General features: G+C 47.4%; 1 protein-coding gene across 3 annotated transcripts in view; it reads left to right on the top strand.

The window, feature by feature from the left end:
* The window catches only part of DNAAF9 (dynein axonemal assembly factor 9), a 548,844-nt gene that overhangs the window by 209,786 nt on the left and 323,245 nt on the right, over positions 1 to 15,813 (top strand). For all 3 annotated transcript variants that reach the window (XM_078678718.1, XM_078678720.1, XM_078678719.1), the window contains exon 9: positions 13,354 to 13,409. In XM_078678718.1, coding sequence (XP_078534844.1) covers positions 13,354 to 13,409 — 56 coding nt within the window. The remainder of the gene's footprint in view (positions 1 to 13,353; positions 13,410 to 15,813) is intronic.

The following is a 15,813-nucleotide window of genomic DNA, read 5'->3' as shown; positions in this document are numbered from 1 at the left end:
AAATGTAAATGTTTTTAAAAGATTCCACAATATGATTTCCCAAAGAGATCAGCGAGTAAAGAGAAAATAAGAGTTCAGCAAAACGCCTGAATTAACATTTTTAGACTCGTCCTTTGTAAGGTTCGTTCTTAGGATATTCCATTTAGAAGGTACCTGGGGATTATTTGACACATGCTAGTGTTATTCCGATTTTTAGCATATTTATTCCTATTTTAAATATCCAACAAGACCGCAGCTTCATTTGAAGACATTTCTTTAGCGCTTATATAAAAAGAAGACAGTACCTGAGTTGGTATTCTCCATCATTGACATTTGTACAGTATTCTTTTGTATGCATCGCACGTGTTGAAAGTGGCCCTGCGTTCCACATCCTTTCCACCCCTCTTTTATGTGTCATATTGTCCCCTCCCGACTCCTGCAATACAGTGGCATTAACTCATTCGCTTCCACAAATTGCGGTTCTATCAGAGTAGAACTGGGGAGCGGGGGTATTTGGGTGTGTATGTGTGCGGGGTTGTGGGGGGTGGGGAGTTTGGCGACGAATATCCATTCACTGCTCCGCAGCCCATCTGTATATTCGGGCACGGCCTCTCTAGGTGTATTTCACTCATCCTCATTGTTAGTAAGCACTGCTTTGCGCTGAATGCATTTTAATCTGCTTTTTAACCATTTTAAAATAGCATTTTAAACTGTAACTGTGTAGTTTTGGTGTGAGTTTTTTTTCATGAACGTATTTCTTAACTCTCCTAGTGCGAGGGAACCTTTTAAATAGATTGTGTTTTACCAGGGGAACGGGGATACGGTGTAAAGGCAACCTGAGCAACCATAGAGTAGGAGCCCAGGACCATAGAGACGCTAATTGAGGGCAGCGCTCTAGTTTTTAGCTGACTTCCATAAATGTCAGATGGGAAGCGGGCGCACCTAAGGCAAGTCCGTCTGCGCCTGTCAGCGCCCGAATGGGACCAGGAGCCAGGACCCCTGAATCCACTCCCAAAAAGAAGGTGGAATTTTCTGCCAAAGTTCTACTCTTGCTGCGGTTCCAATCTCTTTCCCCATTCTTCCCACCACTTGGCCTTGAAGTTGGGGGACGTCACTGTTCCCTTTGTAACTTTGCACTGGATAGGATGCTGGATAAAAGAAGTAATTGTAAAACCATTGCATGGAACATTGGTCTGATCAATTGTCGATCCCTCCCATGTCACAGGGATGAGCTCTCCACACTAATAAAGGACGAATAGTTTGATGTCCTGTTTCTAACTGAGACTTGGCTAGATGACTGCTCTAAACCGGATATCAACCAGGCGCTCCCCCCGGGTACTATATCTGCAGGAGAGATCGCTCACAGAAAAAGGGTAGAGGTATTGCCATCATTTTAAAAGACATTTTTCAGGAATTTTAGTATATCGCCTCCCTGGCTTATGTACAGGGTGTGCGGAACCACTGCCGGAGATAGTGGCAGCTCACGCCATTGAAAAAGCTCATTTTACTTTGTTAGGGGACTTTAATTTTCACTTTGAGGAAATTAACACCCCTCCCCCGGCCCCCCTTCCCAATATTCTACAATATCTAGATGTTATGCTTTTAACAGAAAGGGTGGAAGGGTCGATTCGCGTTATAGGCCACCTTTTAGACTCAATGTTCAGCAATGACTCCTATCTTAAAGTTAAGAGTGTCCATCAAATGACCTGGACCGATCATGTCCTCATATTAATAACTTTGGAGGGTCCCTCCTCGGGGTTATAGGTCAAGAACCTCAGAGCAAATGCTGAAGATGGTCTAAATTTAACAGAGACCTGGCTATTGGCACTTGCTAACACTGGACCTGTTTAGGAAACAACCCTGCTGCAGCAAATATTGCAGTAAATAATTGGATTAACCACTCCCTTGAACGTGCAATCCCCATTTCTACTCTAAAAAAGAGGAGCAAAGAGAAATCTGCCCCATGGTCCAATGAGCATCTCGTCTCCTTAAAGAGTGTAAAAAGTTGGAGACAAAATGGAAACTTAAATATGATGATATTGAAAAGCTGCCTATCGAACTTTCACCCGGTTTTACCATCTTGAGATAAAAAGGATACAGGCTGCATACTACACGGACGTACTGGTCAAGGCAGCAAATGCTCCGAGGGAACTGTTTCGGATTTTAAAATCCCTGAGTACCCTTAAATCCGAAAATTCTTTGCCTAATCCCTCAGAGGGACGCTGCCATGAACTTGCAGCCTTCTTCCAGAACAAAGTGTCCTCCATTTGCAGTGTACTTCAAAAGGGTAGCAAAGTCCCACTCACTGAACCAAAGATACTGCCTATGGCCGAAGAAACAGACGGTCTCAGTAGCTTCCCTCTAATGACTGAAGGAACACTTTTGGCCCTGTTTTGGAAAGTGAAATTGGGCTCTCCTCTGGACCCGGCCCCTCCCCATATTCTCTGGGAAGGAAGACCACAATTTTTTCCCAGCAACAGTGAACTACTAAACCTCCATCACCACAGGCCTAGTCCCCAGAGAATGGAATCATGCTGTGGTCAAGCGACAGCTAAAAAGGCCAAACCTTGAATCCTGCATTGCCTAGGAATTATAGACCTATTTCCTTTCTTCCGGCTATGGGAAAGGACCTTGAGAAGCGTATTAATCAGTACCTTTCGCCGCACTTAGAGGAACATTTGCGCCTTTACCTTAATCAGAACGGATTCTGTCCTAATCATAGTATGGAATCGACCATATTGTGCGTAACTGAGGAGGTAAAACAAATTCTTGAGATGGGTGGAAAGGCAGCTATCATTCTCCTTGATCTGAGTGCAGCGTTCAACATGGTCGACCATGACACCTTAGCACTTAAATTGCTCCTGTCCTTTCTAAAACAATGATCTGTCCAGATCTGGGGGCCCGTGCTTTTCGGAGGTGCTCCCCTTAAAATGTGGGGTCCCGCAGGGATCTGTACTTCGCCCCATGCTCTATAATAGCTATGTTCAACTGCTGGCCTCCATCGACAAGGAATTTGGAGCGTCCACTATATCCTATGATGACAATACGCAGCTGATCCTTTGTCTAGCCCCCAGTGATGGCTCCTAGCGTCAGCTAGGTCCCGGTCTTGGAAAAGTCACTACTGGATGGCAAGCTGCTCCCTGAAACTTAACGGAGACAAAATGGAGATGATGCTAGTGGGAAACAATGTATCTCCACTCACTATAGACAGTTTAGGGACCCCACCAGTTCCTATCCCACCCATAAAGAGTTTAGGAATAAGGCTTGATAGCCCCCTTTCAATGAAAGAACAAGGAAAAAAACTGACCTGTACTTGCGTTGCCATGCTGAGAACCTTGCGCACAATTAAGAACTTATTAACTGATCTTTCCAGAAGAATCGTAGTCCAGGCACTTGTTCTGTCACTCTTGTACTACAGGCACTCCTTGTATCTGGGCTCACTCAATTCGGTGTTCATGAAACTGCAAGTGATCAAAAAATACCACAACCAGAACAATCTTCAAGTTACCGACATGCTCGATAGCCAAAGATGCCTTGGTCTTTTTGCACTGGTTACCAGTGGAGAACAGTCTATAATCCAAGACATTTAGCATAACTCACATGGCAACAAATCACAGGGGACCTAATATGCTTAGGCCTCTTCTTACTTCCACACCCCCAATAGGACTTTAAGGTCCTCTAACACCGGTCTTCTGGAAGTCCCTTGCATTCTGAAGTCCAGATGGGGTGAAAGGTTCTTCTCTTATATATCCCCCAAATTGTGAAATTCAGTGCCTATTGGCTTGTGAACAGAGCCAAATGAACCCAAATTTAGAAAGCTCCTCAAAACTTGGCTTTATGCCAAGAAGTTTCTCTACGCATTAATAGGCTAGAATAATGCTTATTTTCTCAGCTCTGGGAAGCCTATGGGTAGCTTTGCGCTATACAAATCCACATAAGATACGTATAGTGTGTTAGCTTACTGATCATATCTGCCCTCCCATCAAAGTCACTAAATTCTCTCATCAGTTCTAATGGCTTTCAAGCATAGCTCTTCCGTGTTCATTTGGTTAGGAGATAGATTTTAAGGTTCATCTCTCAACATTCCTGCCTTACTTCCATAGAGACGGTTGCCGTGACCATTTTGCCGACCTCTGTTCCTGCTATCATCAGAATCTTCCTGGTGTGGTGTTTAGCGCGTGCAGGACTGAGTGGGGCAAAGGTCAGTATAGGACACGAGGCCTTTGGACACAGGTTGGTCTTGGGACTACTTAAGTTACTTGTGTATGTATTGAGTAGTCTGATGCCATTCCAGCAGACCCACGACAGTTCAGAAGGTTATTGCAGTTCAGAGGGTCAAGCACTGGACTGCTCACACTGAGAAGGACTAATGAAGCTTTTAAAGCTAATCAGGGCAAAAGGAACACGAGTGACAGAGTTTCTTCCAATTGTATTTGTGTGTGATGGATGTAACCCAGATTGAAGCGGGCTTCAGATGCCGAGAGAACCATAGCTGGGTTGTGTCTGTACATTGCAATATTTTGTTAGGAGTGGTAATCTGGCCACCAAGCAAGCATTGGAGGACATTTGGGCTCAAGCCATGCTCTCAACATACTCGTTTCCATTCTCACTGAATTGCCCATGGATTCTGTTTCCTCAGTGACTTTGAGTTTAAGCTCTATTTATCGTAACCAGAAAGGTTTCTGTGAAATATATTTTACAGTGATGTTTCTATTCGTTTTTATGAAACTGTTTTAAAAAGAACGATTAATATTATACTCGGGAAAATGCAAAGTGGTCTGTTCTGCTCTTGGGAAATAATCCTAACTCTGTTTGGCTGCAGCAGTGACATGGAGGCACTTGTGAGGTAATAAATGCCCCATCCTTGAAGTGTAATCATCTCTGTGCCACCCTCTCTTGGATGTGTAGACTGGTATCTTCATCCATCTTCGCTCCTTAAAAGCCAGCCGCGCCCAGGAGCATCAGAGGGTGCCAGGGGGGTGGGAGTCTCAGACACGGGTTCCTGGTGGAACTGCTGTCCTTTAATTAGGCGGGGCACAATCAGATCCGCTTTCTCCTTTGAGGTGCATTAATGAGCAAAACATAAACACTTTGTCAAGGCTTTGAAAACACATCGGTTGAGTTTGCTATCGAGATTTAACGCGAATTAAAGTCCACCCCTCCCCCCCAGCATGTGCTATGTTTGTGCTGAGCAAATCTTTCTTTCCTTGTTATCTGTCTGCATAGATACCCACCTACTAATCGGACATTGTGCGGGGCTGTAGCAGGAGACTGGAGAAATTAAATACATTTAGAATTTTTGTTATTTATTTAGTTTTTTTGTATAATCAGCTTCTTACAAAAGGACACAGTGGCTTTGTAATATAGGACTACTTGTCAAGCTCCATCACTTCATCCATACTCAGTGTGAGCATTCTTTGGAAAAGCCTATGTGTTTAAACTGTATATTAACAATGCAAGGTGGAGTAGCACATTTAGGCATCTCTCCTACATGGCTACTACCTCACATCATGCACAGTAACGCTGGATTTACATGGCAAGCTGTCCGTTGATACGTTTCATCTGACATGGAGGTAACTGCCACTGCGGACTCAACATTTGACGTTACTCTAATGTTGGATACCGGATACCGGTGTCCTCGGGTCGTGAAGTCTGATGTGGTTGAAGATCATACGTCTGCCCATTATCATTGCAAGATATCAACTCCTTCACAGTCCTTAATTGTTGGCACCGGGTCTTGACCAAAGCGCTGTTGGAACTTATTTGTTGTCAAAGCTTTGCATGTCCTCAACAAACCCCCTGAGAGGTAACTGTGTGGATAGGGCTATCCTGGCCCACCCTTCCAAGCACCGTCGAGCAAACCTCTCCCCAGGTGGACGTGAACTTTGAACAAGTCCATGGTAACTGCCTGAAGCTTGCCTCCTGCAATCAGCAACAAACAAGCTTCATAACCGCAGGACTGCAGTTGAACTGGCATGTGACGCAGGCTATGCAAGCGTGTTTAATGTAAGGATCTATGTTTAGCATTCTTTCAAACTCCTTTAGCCCAGACCCAGATGCTGTCCATGCGTAGCTGCTACGGTTAGAGGACACCTCTCTTCTAGAATTCCCTCATAAAGACATCAGCCTCTCGATGAGGGCCAGTACTTGTAACCAGCTATTTGAGGACCCAGAATCCCAGCAGCCCCACTGGCTCTGCAAAATTCGGACTGATGCTCCTCGGAGTCTAAAGTAGGTAAAGCGGTCTAAGGAGGTGGTGTTAGAGAACCTTGAAGTATATAAGTGACAATGCTTTTGCTGTGTAGACATCTTACATAGTCCTAGGCCAGCCAGCCGAAGCTTAGCCTTGGGCTCTATCTCAGAAGAAGGTAAGGATTAGTTCCTAGTGAGAGTTCAGATGAATGACCTGCACTCCTGCCAAGCGCCAGCCTGCTGACGCCATGCCCAATTTGTGCAAACCTCTATGTCCACATATGTCACTGCATAGCCTGTACTGTCTTTAAAGAGCACTGTGCCAGCATCCCTATCAATTTCTGAGTGTGGTCAAGGTGGCACTGGGTGGTTAGAAATTGTAAATTCTACCCGGGAAGTAGAATTGTAGATCTCAAGGTCAGGCTCTGAGTAGGCCTTCAATTCACATTGCATTGTCAACAATATCAGAGTAACCTCTGCTTCTTCCTTGCCCACACCAATCTCGAGTGTGCAATCTGCCAAACAGAGCCTTTGGGAAGGAGTATAGGTATTTTAATGAAAGATGCAGGAACCACAATGAAAATGACCATCTTAAGTGCAGTCCCTCCTGCCATAGAAAGATGTAATGCAATCCAACGATCGACAGTCTCTCTGGAGCGTGTGCATCCCGGGTTCAACCAGAGAATCACATGTGTCTTGCAGTGGATCAGCACCTCACTCTACTGCCCTGATTTGCCGTTCCAGGTCTGTAGGTATTTAAACTCGATTAGGGCCGTCTGGGACGTCAACAGGAATAAATCTGATAGTCCACTGAACCTGATGAACTTACAGATGTTCTGAGCTAGGTTGTGCTCTGTCTTGCACACATACAATAGAAAAGCAGCTGTTATAGAGAGGAGAATCCTATTCTTCCTGTGTGTGAGTGGTGCTCCCTGAGAATACAGGCCAGTGGATATAGCGCAAAGACAAATATTAAGCGCAACGTAGGGGACGAGGTGGGGTGTTCCTTCTTGATGTGGCCCTCTAGAGACTGAGAAGGGGAACGAAAGTTATTCATCTTTACAGGAGTACTGGGATCGGAGTACAATAGAGAGCGACCACCTATCATGCCCTCACCTAGTCTGTACCTACCCCGCACTGGGAACAGAAAGGTGATCTCCGGTCATTCACTTTCTCAGCATAGAGAGATCTAGTAATTGCACTGAGATCCGGTAGCACCTGTTGTAGGAGATCAAACATGGTATGCCAGTAATGACCTAGTTTAGGACACCCCCCGCGCCGCACGACCACCAGCTGCTGCGTGTGCCTCCCGCCTGCCTGCCTCGCTGCCCCGGCCGCCGCCGTGTGACCACGCCCCCTGCCACCGAGTGGCGTGGTCTCCTACGGTGTAGCGCTGTGCTCGCCTGACCTGCTGGCTCCTGTTCCCCGCTATCTCGCCGTGTGCCCCTCTGCTTTATTGTATCTTATTGTGTATTTATTTTGGTTTTTTGCCTGTTTTCCTGCTTGCCTGTTTCACCCCCCGTCTCCTCCCTACCCGCTCCCCGCTTCCCGCCACTGCCGCTAACCACGCCCCTTTTTTCTTTCTGTACCCTCCCCGCTCCCGCCTCCCAGCTGCTCCGCCCACCCTCGCACTTCGCCATCTATGGCGACCGTGCGAACGCTCAGCGGTCACGCGCAGCGGGAGCGTCGATTGTGCGCCGAAGGCGCGCAAAAGGTAAGCCCGTCTGCGCCCGTCCGCGCCTGGACCGCGCCCAGTGCCAGGACCCCTGGCCCCCACCGACGGAAGACGACCCGACTATCCTACAACGCCACCGAACTCATCGCACTCAACACTGGCGGGATCCCTGGATGCTACCGAGCCACCCCGAGGCGCACCCACGGACCCTTCAGCTGCCACGCCTGCAAGTTCACCTGCACCCGGACCTGCCCCACACCAGCACCCGCCAAGCCGAACACCAGCAGCAACCACCTCAAGTGCATCCTGCTCAACACCCGCTCCGTCCACAGGCACGCGATCGAACTCTGGAACCTCCTCGACACCACAGCTCCTGACGTCGCCTTCCTCACGGAAACCTGGATGAACGACTCCTCAGTGCCCGACATCGCCATCGCCATCCCAGAGGGCTACAAGATCACCCGAAGAGACCGCGTCAAACAGACTGGAGGAGGCATCGCCATCATCCACAGGGACACCATCCACATCACGACCAACACCGACGACACCCTGAAAACCGCCGAACACCTACACTTCCAGATCCGCACCGACCCGAAGACCACCCTCAGAGGCACCCTGATCTACCGACCCCCGGGACCACGCACACAATTCAGCGAGGACATCGCCGACTTTGTCAGCCCGCATGCCCTCCCCTCCGCTGACTACATCCTCCTGGGAGACCTCAACTTCCACCTGGAGAACAACAACAACCGCAACACCACCACCCTGCTCGACAACCTCGCCAACCTCGGACTCAAGCAGCTGGTATCCACCCCCACCCACCTCGCCGGACACACACTCGACGCCGTCTTCTCATACAGCAAAGACATCGCCTTCAGCCACGCCACTGAACTCCACTGGACGGACCACAGCTGCATCCACTTCACCTTCAGAAGAACGACGATCCACCACCACCAGCAACCGGTTGCTCGAAGAAGCTGGAACAAGATCACAGCCGACCAGCTCGCCGCTTCCCTGAGCCAGCATCCCCCCGCCAGCTCAGCGAACCCCAGCCAGGCCGCCGACAACCTCACGAAGTGGATCAGCAACTGCGCGGACGAACTCGCCCCACTGAGGACCCCGCCTAGCAGACCCGGCAGCAAGAAAGCCCCATGGATCACCGACGAACTCAAGAGCTCCAAGAAGAACTGCCGAGCCCTCGAGAAAGCCTGGAGAAGGGAACCTACACCAGACAACATGACCGCCCTCAAGCTTGCCACCCGGAAGCACCACCAACTGATCCGCGCCACTAAGAAAACTGCATTCAAGGACCGGCTGGACAACAACGCACACAACTGCAAGGAACTCTTCAACATCGTCAAAGAGCTCTCCAACCCCAACGCCGGAAACAACGACATCGCCCCATCGCAAGACCTCTGCAACTCCCTCGCCTCCTACTTCCACAACAAGATCGCGGACATACACAACAGCTTCAGCACTCTACCGACGCACACCACAACCGAACCACCGCCCCCCACCACCACCCTCCGCGCCTGGACTCCGATCAGCACCGATGACACCATCCGCCTGATGAACTCCATCCATTCCGGATCTCCGACCGACCCCTTCCCTCACCACGTCTTCAACAAGGCCGACGCGGTCATCGCACCCCACCTGCGGGACATCATCAACACCTCCTTCGACACCGCCACCTTCCCGGAGAGCTGGAAGCACGCCGAACTCAGCGCCCTACTCAAGAAACCTACAGCGGACCCCACCGAACTTAAGAATTACCGCCCCATCTCGCTCCTCCCGTTCCCAGCCAAAGTCATCGAGAAGACCGTCAACAAGCAGCTGGCCGCCTTCCTCGAGACGAATGGATCCCTCGACCCCTCACAGTCTGGCTTCCGAGCCAACCACAGCACCGAGACCGCCCTCATCGCTGCCACCGATGACATCCGAGCCCTGATGGACAACGGAGAAACAGCGGCCCTCATCCTCCTAGACCTCTCCGCGGCATTCGACACTGTCTGCCACCGCACCCTAGTGCAGCGCCTCAGCAACATCGGAATCCAGGAGAAGGCACTGGAATGGATCATCTCCTTCCTCGACAGAAGGACACAGAGAGTCCGTCTACCACCGTACAAGTCAGAGGCCACCGAAGTCATCTGCGGCGTCCCTCAAGGATCCTCGCTGAGCCCCACCCTCTTCAACGTCTACATGAGCCCCCTCGCGGCTATCGCACGCCAACACAACCTCAACATCATCTCCTACGCTGACGACACCCAGCTGATCCTCTCCCTGACCAACGACCCCGCCGCCGCCAGAGCCAACCTCCACGAAGGGATGAAAGACGTAGCCGAGTGGATGACGACCAGCCGCCTGAAACTGAACTCAGACAAGACGGAAGTCCTCATCCTAGGCTCCTCGCCCTCCGCCTGGGACGACTCCTGGTGGCCCCCCGCCCTAGGCAGCGCACCCAAACCGACAGACCACGCACGCAACCTGGGCTTCATCTTGGACTCCTCCCTCACCATGACCAGACAAGTCAACGCCGTCTCATCGTCATGCTTCAACATCCTGCGCATGCTTCGTAAGATCTTCCGGTGGATCCCCACCGAGACCAGGAAGACGGTCACCCAGGCCCTCGTCACCAGCCGACTGGACTACGGCAACGCCCTCTATGCCGGAACCACCGCCAAGCTACAGAAAAGACTCCAGCGGATCCAGAACGCCTCAGCCAGACTGATCCTCGACATCCCACGACACTGCCACATCTCCGGACATCTGAGAGACCTTCATTGGCTCCCCGTCAACAAAAGAATCACCTTCCGCCTCCTCACCCACGCACACAAAGCCCTACACGATCAAGGCCCTAGCTACCTCAACAACCGCATCAACTTCTACGCTCCCAAACGACATCTCCGATCAGCCAGCCACGCCCTCGCCGCCGTCCCCAGCATCCGAAGAACGACAACAGGAGGAAGGTCCTTCTCCTACCTGGCCGCCAAGACCTGGAACTCCCTACCGACCGACCTGCGCCTGACCCAAGACCACCTCTCCTTCAGGAAGAAGCTCAAGACCTAGCTATTCGAGCAGTAGCAGCACTCCCCCCTCCCCCTAGCGCCTTGAGACCCTCCGGGTAAGTAGTGCACTATATAAATGCCTGTGATTGTGATTGTGATTGTGATAATGAGTCGGCGACTGGCCAGGCGCACAACCAGTCCTGACCTGTGTGGAAGAATTCGGACTACTATAACCTTCCCCGAAACATTAGCATCCATAACAATGAATGAAAATGGCTTACAGGAGGCGGACTGTGAGGCCGGTTCACCAGTCGTAAGCAAAGGTGATAATGACAGCCTCAGGTAGAGACGTTTCCTGTACCTCCTCAAATATGGACATCAGGTGGGGGGGCCAGTGGCTTTCCTCCCCCTTATATAACTTCACCATCTAGTACAAACCATTGGGCCTTGATTGCAGTGCCTCCAGCATTTCTGTTACTAACTTTGGCTTTGTCAGTGGCTCCCCTTCTGCATTGCCTATACAGCCCAATGTGATCCTGTCATGGTAAGACCAGCTGTGGACTTCAGTAACCCACTTGATCCATCTTCTATAAACTGTCGACTGGAGCTCCCTCCAACCACACCTGATGCCCATCGATCGTGAATGAACTGAGCTATGCTCCTCATATGTTTGAGGTTCTTCCTTCATCCCTCTGCCCTTCTTACGACTCCTGTCTAAACCAGCCAACATGTTTAGCATATTATCCGAGTACAAACCCAAATACCTTCCAAAAAATAATCTCATTAGTAAATGAGTAGACCTAGTTTTAAAGTAATTTGCTGGAAGCAAAAATAATAATTTACCAGATTAATTTTTCTCAGCTATACACATTTCATCTATTCTGAGTGCATATATCCAGCTCATTTTGTTCTTAAATTTGCAGTTTTGTTTGTTATGGTGCATATCTTCCTTAGAAGTTAATTGTGTGCCTCTTAATCAGCCAACATATATTTCACCCTTTACTGCACAAAGGGCCTGGACTGTCTGAAGGTTTTAAATAGACAGATAGGTGTAAAAAACTGAAAATAATATCAGAAAAACATAGTAGAAAAACAGGTTGTTCATAGATACATAATCTGTACCCGAGAGTAGCCTTATCATGTTTTGGTGAGAAACTGCAAACCGTGTAGCACTACACACAACAGATTAAGTTGGTGTTTAGTGTTGTTGTGTGAGAAACATCAAGAAAGTTCAGAGAATATATGTAAGAAAATATTACAGCGACAGAGTAAAGGTTTTGACCTTTTTGGTTGGTCAGATCTTATAACGTAAGTCAATTCTACTTGCGCGTTATTTTGAGTTACAAATGGGGGTAAGGAAAACGGTATCTTAAGTTAGTCACAGTTTCCTACATATCCTATTTTTTTGCTGCAGTTATGTAATACCGAGGAAAAAGTGGATAGTGCCACTTTGTCGCAGTATTGGCTCAACCTCCAACAAGGAGGCCGGCAGAATTTTAAAAACTGACACTAGTCAGATAATTGTGTTCGGTCTTAGTAGATTTCTTCTCGCTGCTAACTTTATTAGAATAAAGTCGGGTCTACATTTTTAAACCTTAAGGTTTAATTTTTATATTTTTCATGCTCATTAAACATGCTAAAATGCGTAGGATGGCAAGGTATCTAAATTATATTGTGAAGTACACCAACCGTGTATTACTTTTTAACATTTTGTAGTGTATAAGTTTTAAAATTATGCCTTGGTGGTTACTTATTTAATTATTTTTTATCATGAAAATAGGTTGCTTATATTTTAATAGTATATTTATTTAATGTGTGATGATTCTAAACCATAATTGTAAGATTGTTATGAAATTCCACATAAACAAGATGATGTATACCGGGATGAAAAGAGCACTAATTACCATGTGATATCAGGTCGATCTCCCTTACCTACTCTGTGTTTTAGAAAATTATAAATTGTAATGAAATGATTTTAATTGTGTATCTTTTATGATGCTATTGCAACGAAATAAAGATTATTGAAATTGAAATAGTCACAGTTTCATGGTCTGGAAGAGTGAAAGGCAATGGGAAACAAGTGAAAAGGAAAGGAAGATTAGAGTAGTCCGAGTCATTATGTAAGGTGGTAAGGGTGGAGATAAAAAGGTCTTGTTAACCATTTCTCGTCATGTTGGTGATATCCTCAATACCAGCTCTTTCTCACTGCTGTAATCCTAGTAATCAGCCACAAATTTGGCCACGTTTGTTCGAGACTGACCAGTAAGGTTTATGATCGTGAAATCCCTATCCTCTTCTTCCAAGCCCCCGAGAATATCACACTGACGTGTAAGGTATTTTGGCATGCTGCGTTTTATAAATACCAAATATATACATATTTACGGCAGTGCGTGAACTTTTACTGTCCAGGTAGCATGAATTAGGCGTATTACACCGTCATTTTCTTCCATATGTTGTCGTCCACTGCCTAACAAAATACCTTATTCTATTTCAAATTTGCAGCCATTCCGAAGTTACTTCAGTCATGGAATGATTTCAAGCAATATTACAGACAACAGGTACTCTTTCTATGTCTGTTTTCATGTTGATTGCATGAGGTGCTGACAGCTCTTTTGTCAGTGTTTTTTTTTTTTTTGAAAACCTTTATTTGCAGCAATAGGATATACATTCGTGGGCCTACAACCAATTCGGCCGGCTCCAAATCAAAAAGCGATCAAAAGTCGAAATAAGCAACACAAGGTCAGTCGGCGGGCAAGCAAACATACATAAAACAGTACTGAAAAAAGGACACGCGACTTTCTTTTGTCAGTGTTAATATGTTAATTGAAGGTAGAGCAAGCACAAGTACAGAGACCCCTTTTGAGAGAAGACACAATGAGACACCTCTTTCGAATATCAGTTAGTATGCATGCCTTTACTATGCACATCACTCAGCGAGTTGGCCTTTACAGCGAGTTGTATTACAACGTTTGTGTTTCCCACGCATTTGTGGTATTTTTTTGTGGTAACAAACACAGAAAAATATTTTGTCTTTTTTGTGATGTATTCATTTTTTTTGTATGTATGTGTTTAATATTCTTGGGGGATTGGCTCTCAGACCTCCCTTTTAATTAAATGAAGTACTTTATATTTTTGTAGGGGAATAGACCCAAACCCTTTTTAAAAAACCCTTACCTCTATCCATACGTGAACCCTAAAAACCCCATTACATGACCCCTGCCTAATGTTACCATCCCTCACTACCACTTACTCCTACCCATCTCTGAAACCTCAAAAAAGCCTTCCCACCCTTTACCCTTCCCCATCTCTAAACCCCCTTAGTAACCCTTGGCTCTACTCCTCTCTGAAACCTAATACTCCCTTATTACCCATTCTTATACTCTAAATATCCTTTACCTGTACTTAACTCATTCAACTTAAAACCCTTTTTAAAATAGGTTTGTGTGTGCATATATATATATATATATATATATATATATCTCACACACACACATACATTACCTACTGGTGATTGCCAGTAGGTAGTTACAGTTAGGGCCATGTTACCATAGGAAACGCTTTTTTTGACGTGCCTATTTCTTTGGCACCGTTTGATGAATCTTCACAAAAGTTTCCCCCAAAAATGCCCTGGTGATTCTAGCTGTGCATGGAAAGTTTTGGGTGATCCCCCAAGCGAGGGGCGAGAAAAAGGAGTGGTCAAAAAAAGTGTGTTTCCTGTGTTAATTCCCATAGGAGTTTTAAACACGAATGCAGCCCAAACTGCTGGACGCAATAGTACTTAATTTGGCAGAAAGATAGATTTTGATCCACAGATCGCGCTTTTTTGTTATTTGATGTAAATCCGTTCAGGAAATCAAAATTTGTATGCCTGGGTGGAGTCAAGGCACAGATCTCATAGTGAGATCTGATTGGCTTTCACACTTCAACGAGAAAGTGATGGCAGCTATCTTGGGACAAATATACAGGATAGCACTCCACTGAAATGCACTGTAGTGAATAGCAGGGGCAACAAACCAACCATGCAGGACAGGCAAGAGAGGCGGTGGGGATATAACAGACCATCGGGGGCAGAAAGAACAGGCAGTAGCAGTGCAACCATACATGCCAAAGGCCTGATTCAGGCAGGAGACTCCTGATGTTTTTAAGCCCAAAAGGGATTTATCTTATCGGTCTCCTGCCTAAAACTCCTCTTTTTTAATGTAAGTCAATAGGGAAAATCAATTCCCGAGGTTTTTTCTTCAAAATCTCCCTCTTACCAAGTAAAAAATGCTGGCAAGTATGGTACATTGGATCACCCAGGGCAGGATGAATGGGCTAGGGTCATGGACTTGGATATCAGAGGGCAGGAAGGAGATGGGCAGGGTCATCAAACTGACCTTATATGCAGCAGCAAAATACACCACACAGGGCAAGCAGGATGGCAGTGTAGCACAATGGATCATGGAAAAAAATAGGGAGGGGACAGGAAGATGCACATGGACCACAGAGAGGAGAGGAGAAAGAGACAAGGGCAGCATGCTGACCATACTGGACTGATAGGAGAGTCAGTTGCAGCATAACAAACGATGAAGGGCAGGAGGGAGGGGGCAAGGGCAGGACAATGGACCTGGCAAGGCAGGAGGGATCGGATTGGGGCCTTCACATGGAAAACGGAGGGAAGGGGAGGGGGGGGCAAGGGAGCAGGGCTGGAGCAGCAAGCTGACTATGAAGGGCAGGCGGAAGGGGCACTGGAAGCACACTTCACCATGGAGGGCAACAGTGAGACTATAATGGCATACACACAGACAATGGAGGGAAGATGTGAGGGTAGTACCACAGTGGCCATGGTGGCCAAGAGGGAGGAGGCAGGGGCATGCACAAAGGACCATGGAGGGCAGAAGGGACGAATAGGGGTTGGGGCTTAGCAACAGACCATGCAGTGTAGGCAGGAGGAGAAGTTGCAGCACAACAGAGCATGGAGGG

Source organism: Lissotriton helveticus, chromosome 2_2 (assembly GCF_964261635.1).
Source record: "Lissotriton helveticus chromosome 2_2, aLisHel1.1, whole genome shotgun sequence".
Classification (NCBI taxonomy): domain Eukaryota; kingdom Metazoa; phylum Chordata; class Amphibia; order Caudata; family Salamandridae; genus Lissotriton; species Lissotriton helveticus.
Note: the sequence above shows the minus strand (reverse complement) of the source record. Positions and strands in the feature narration are given on the sequence as shown.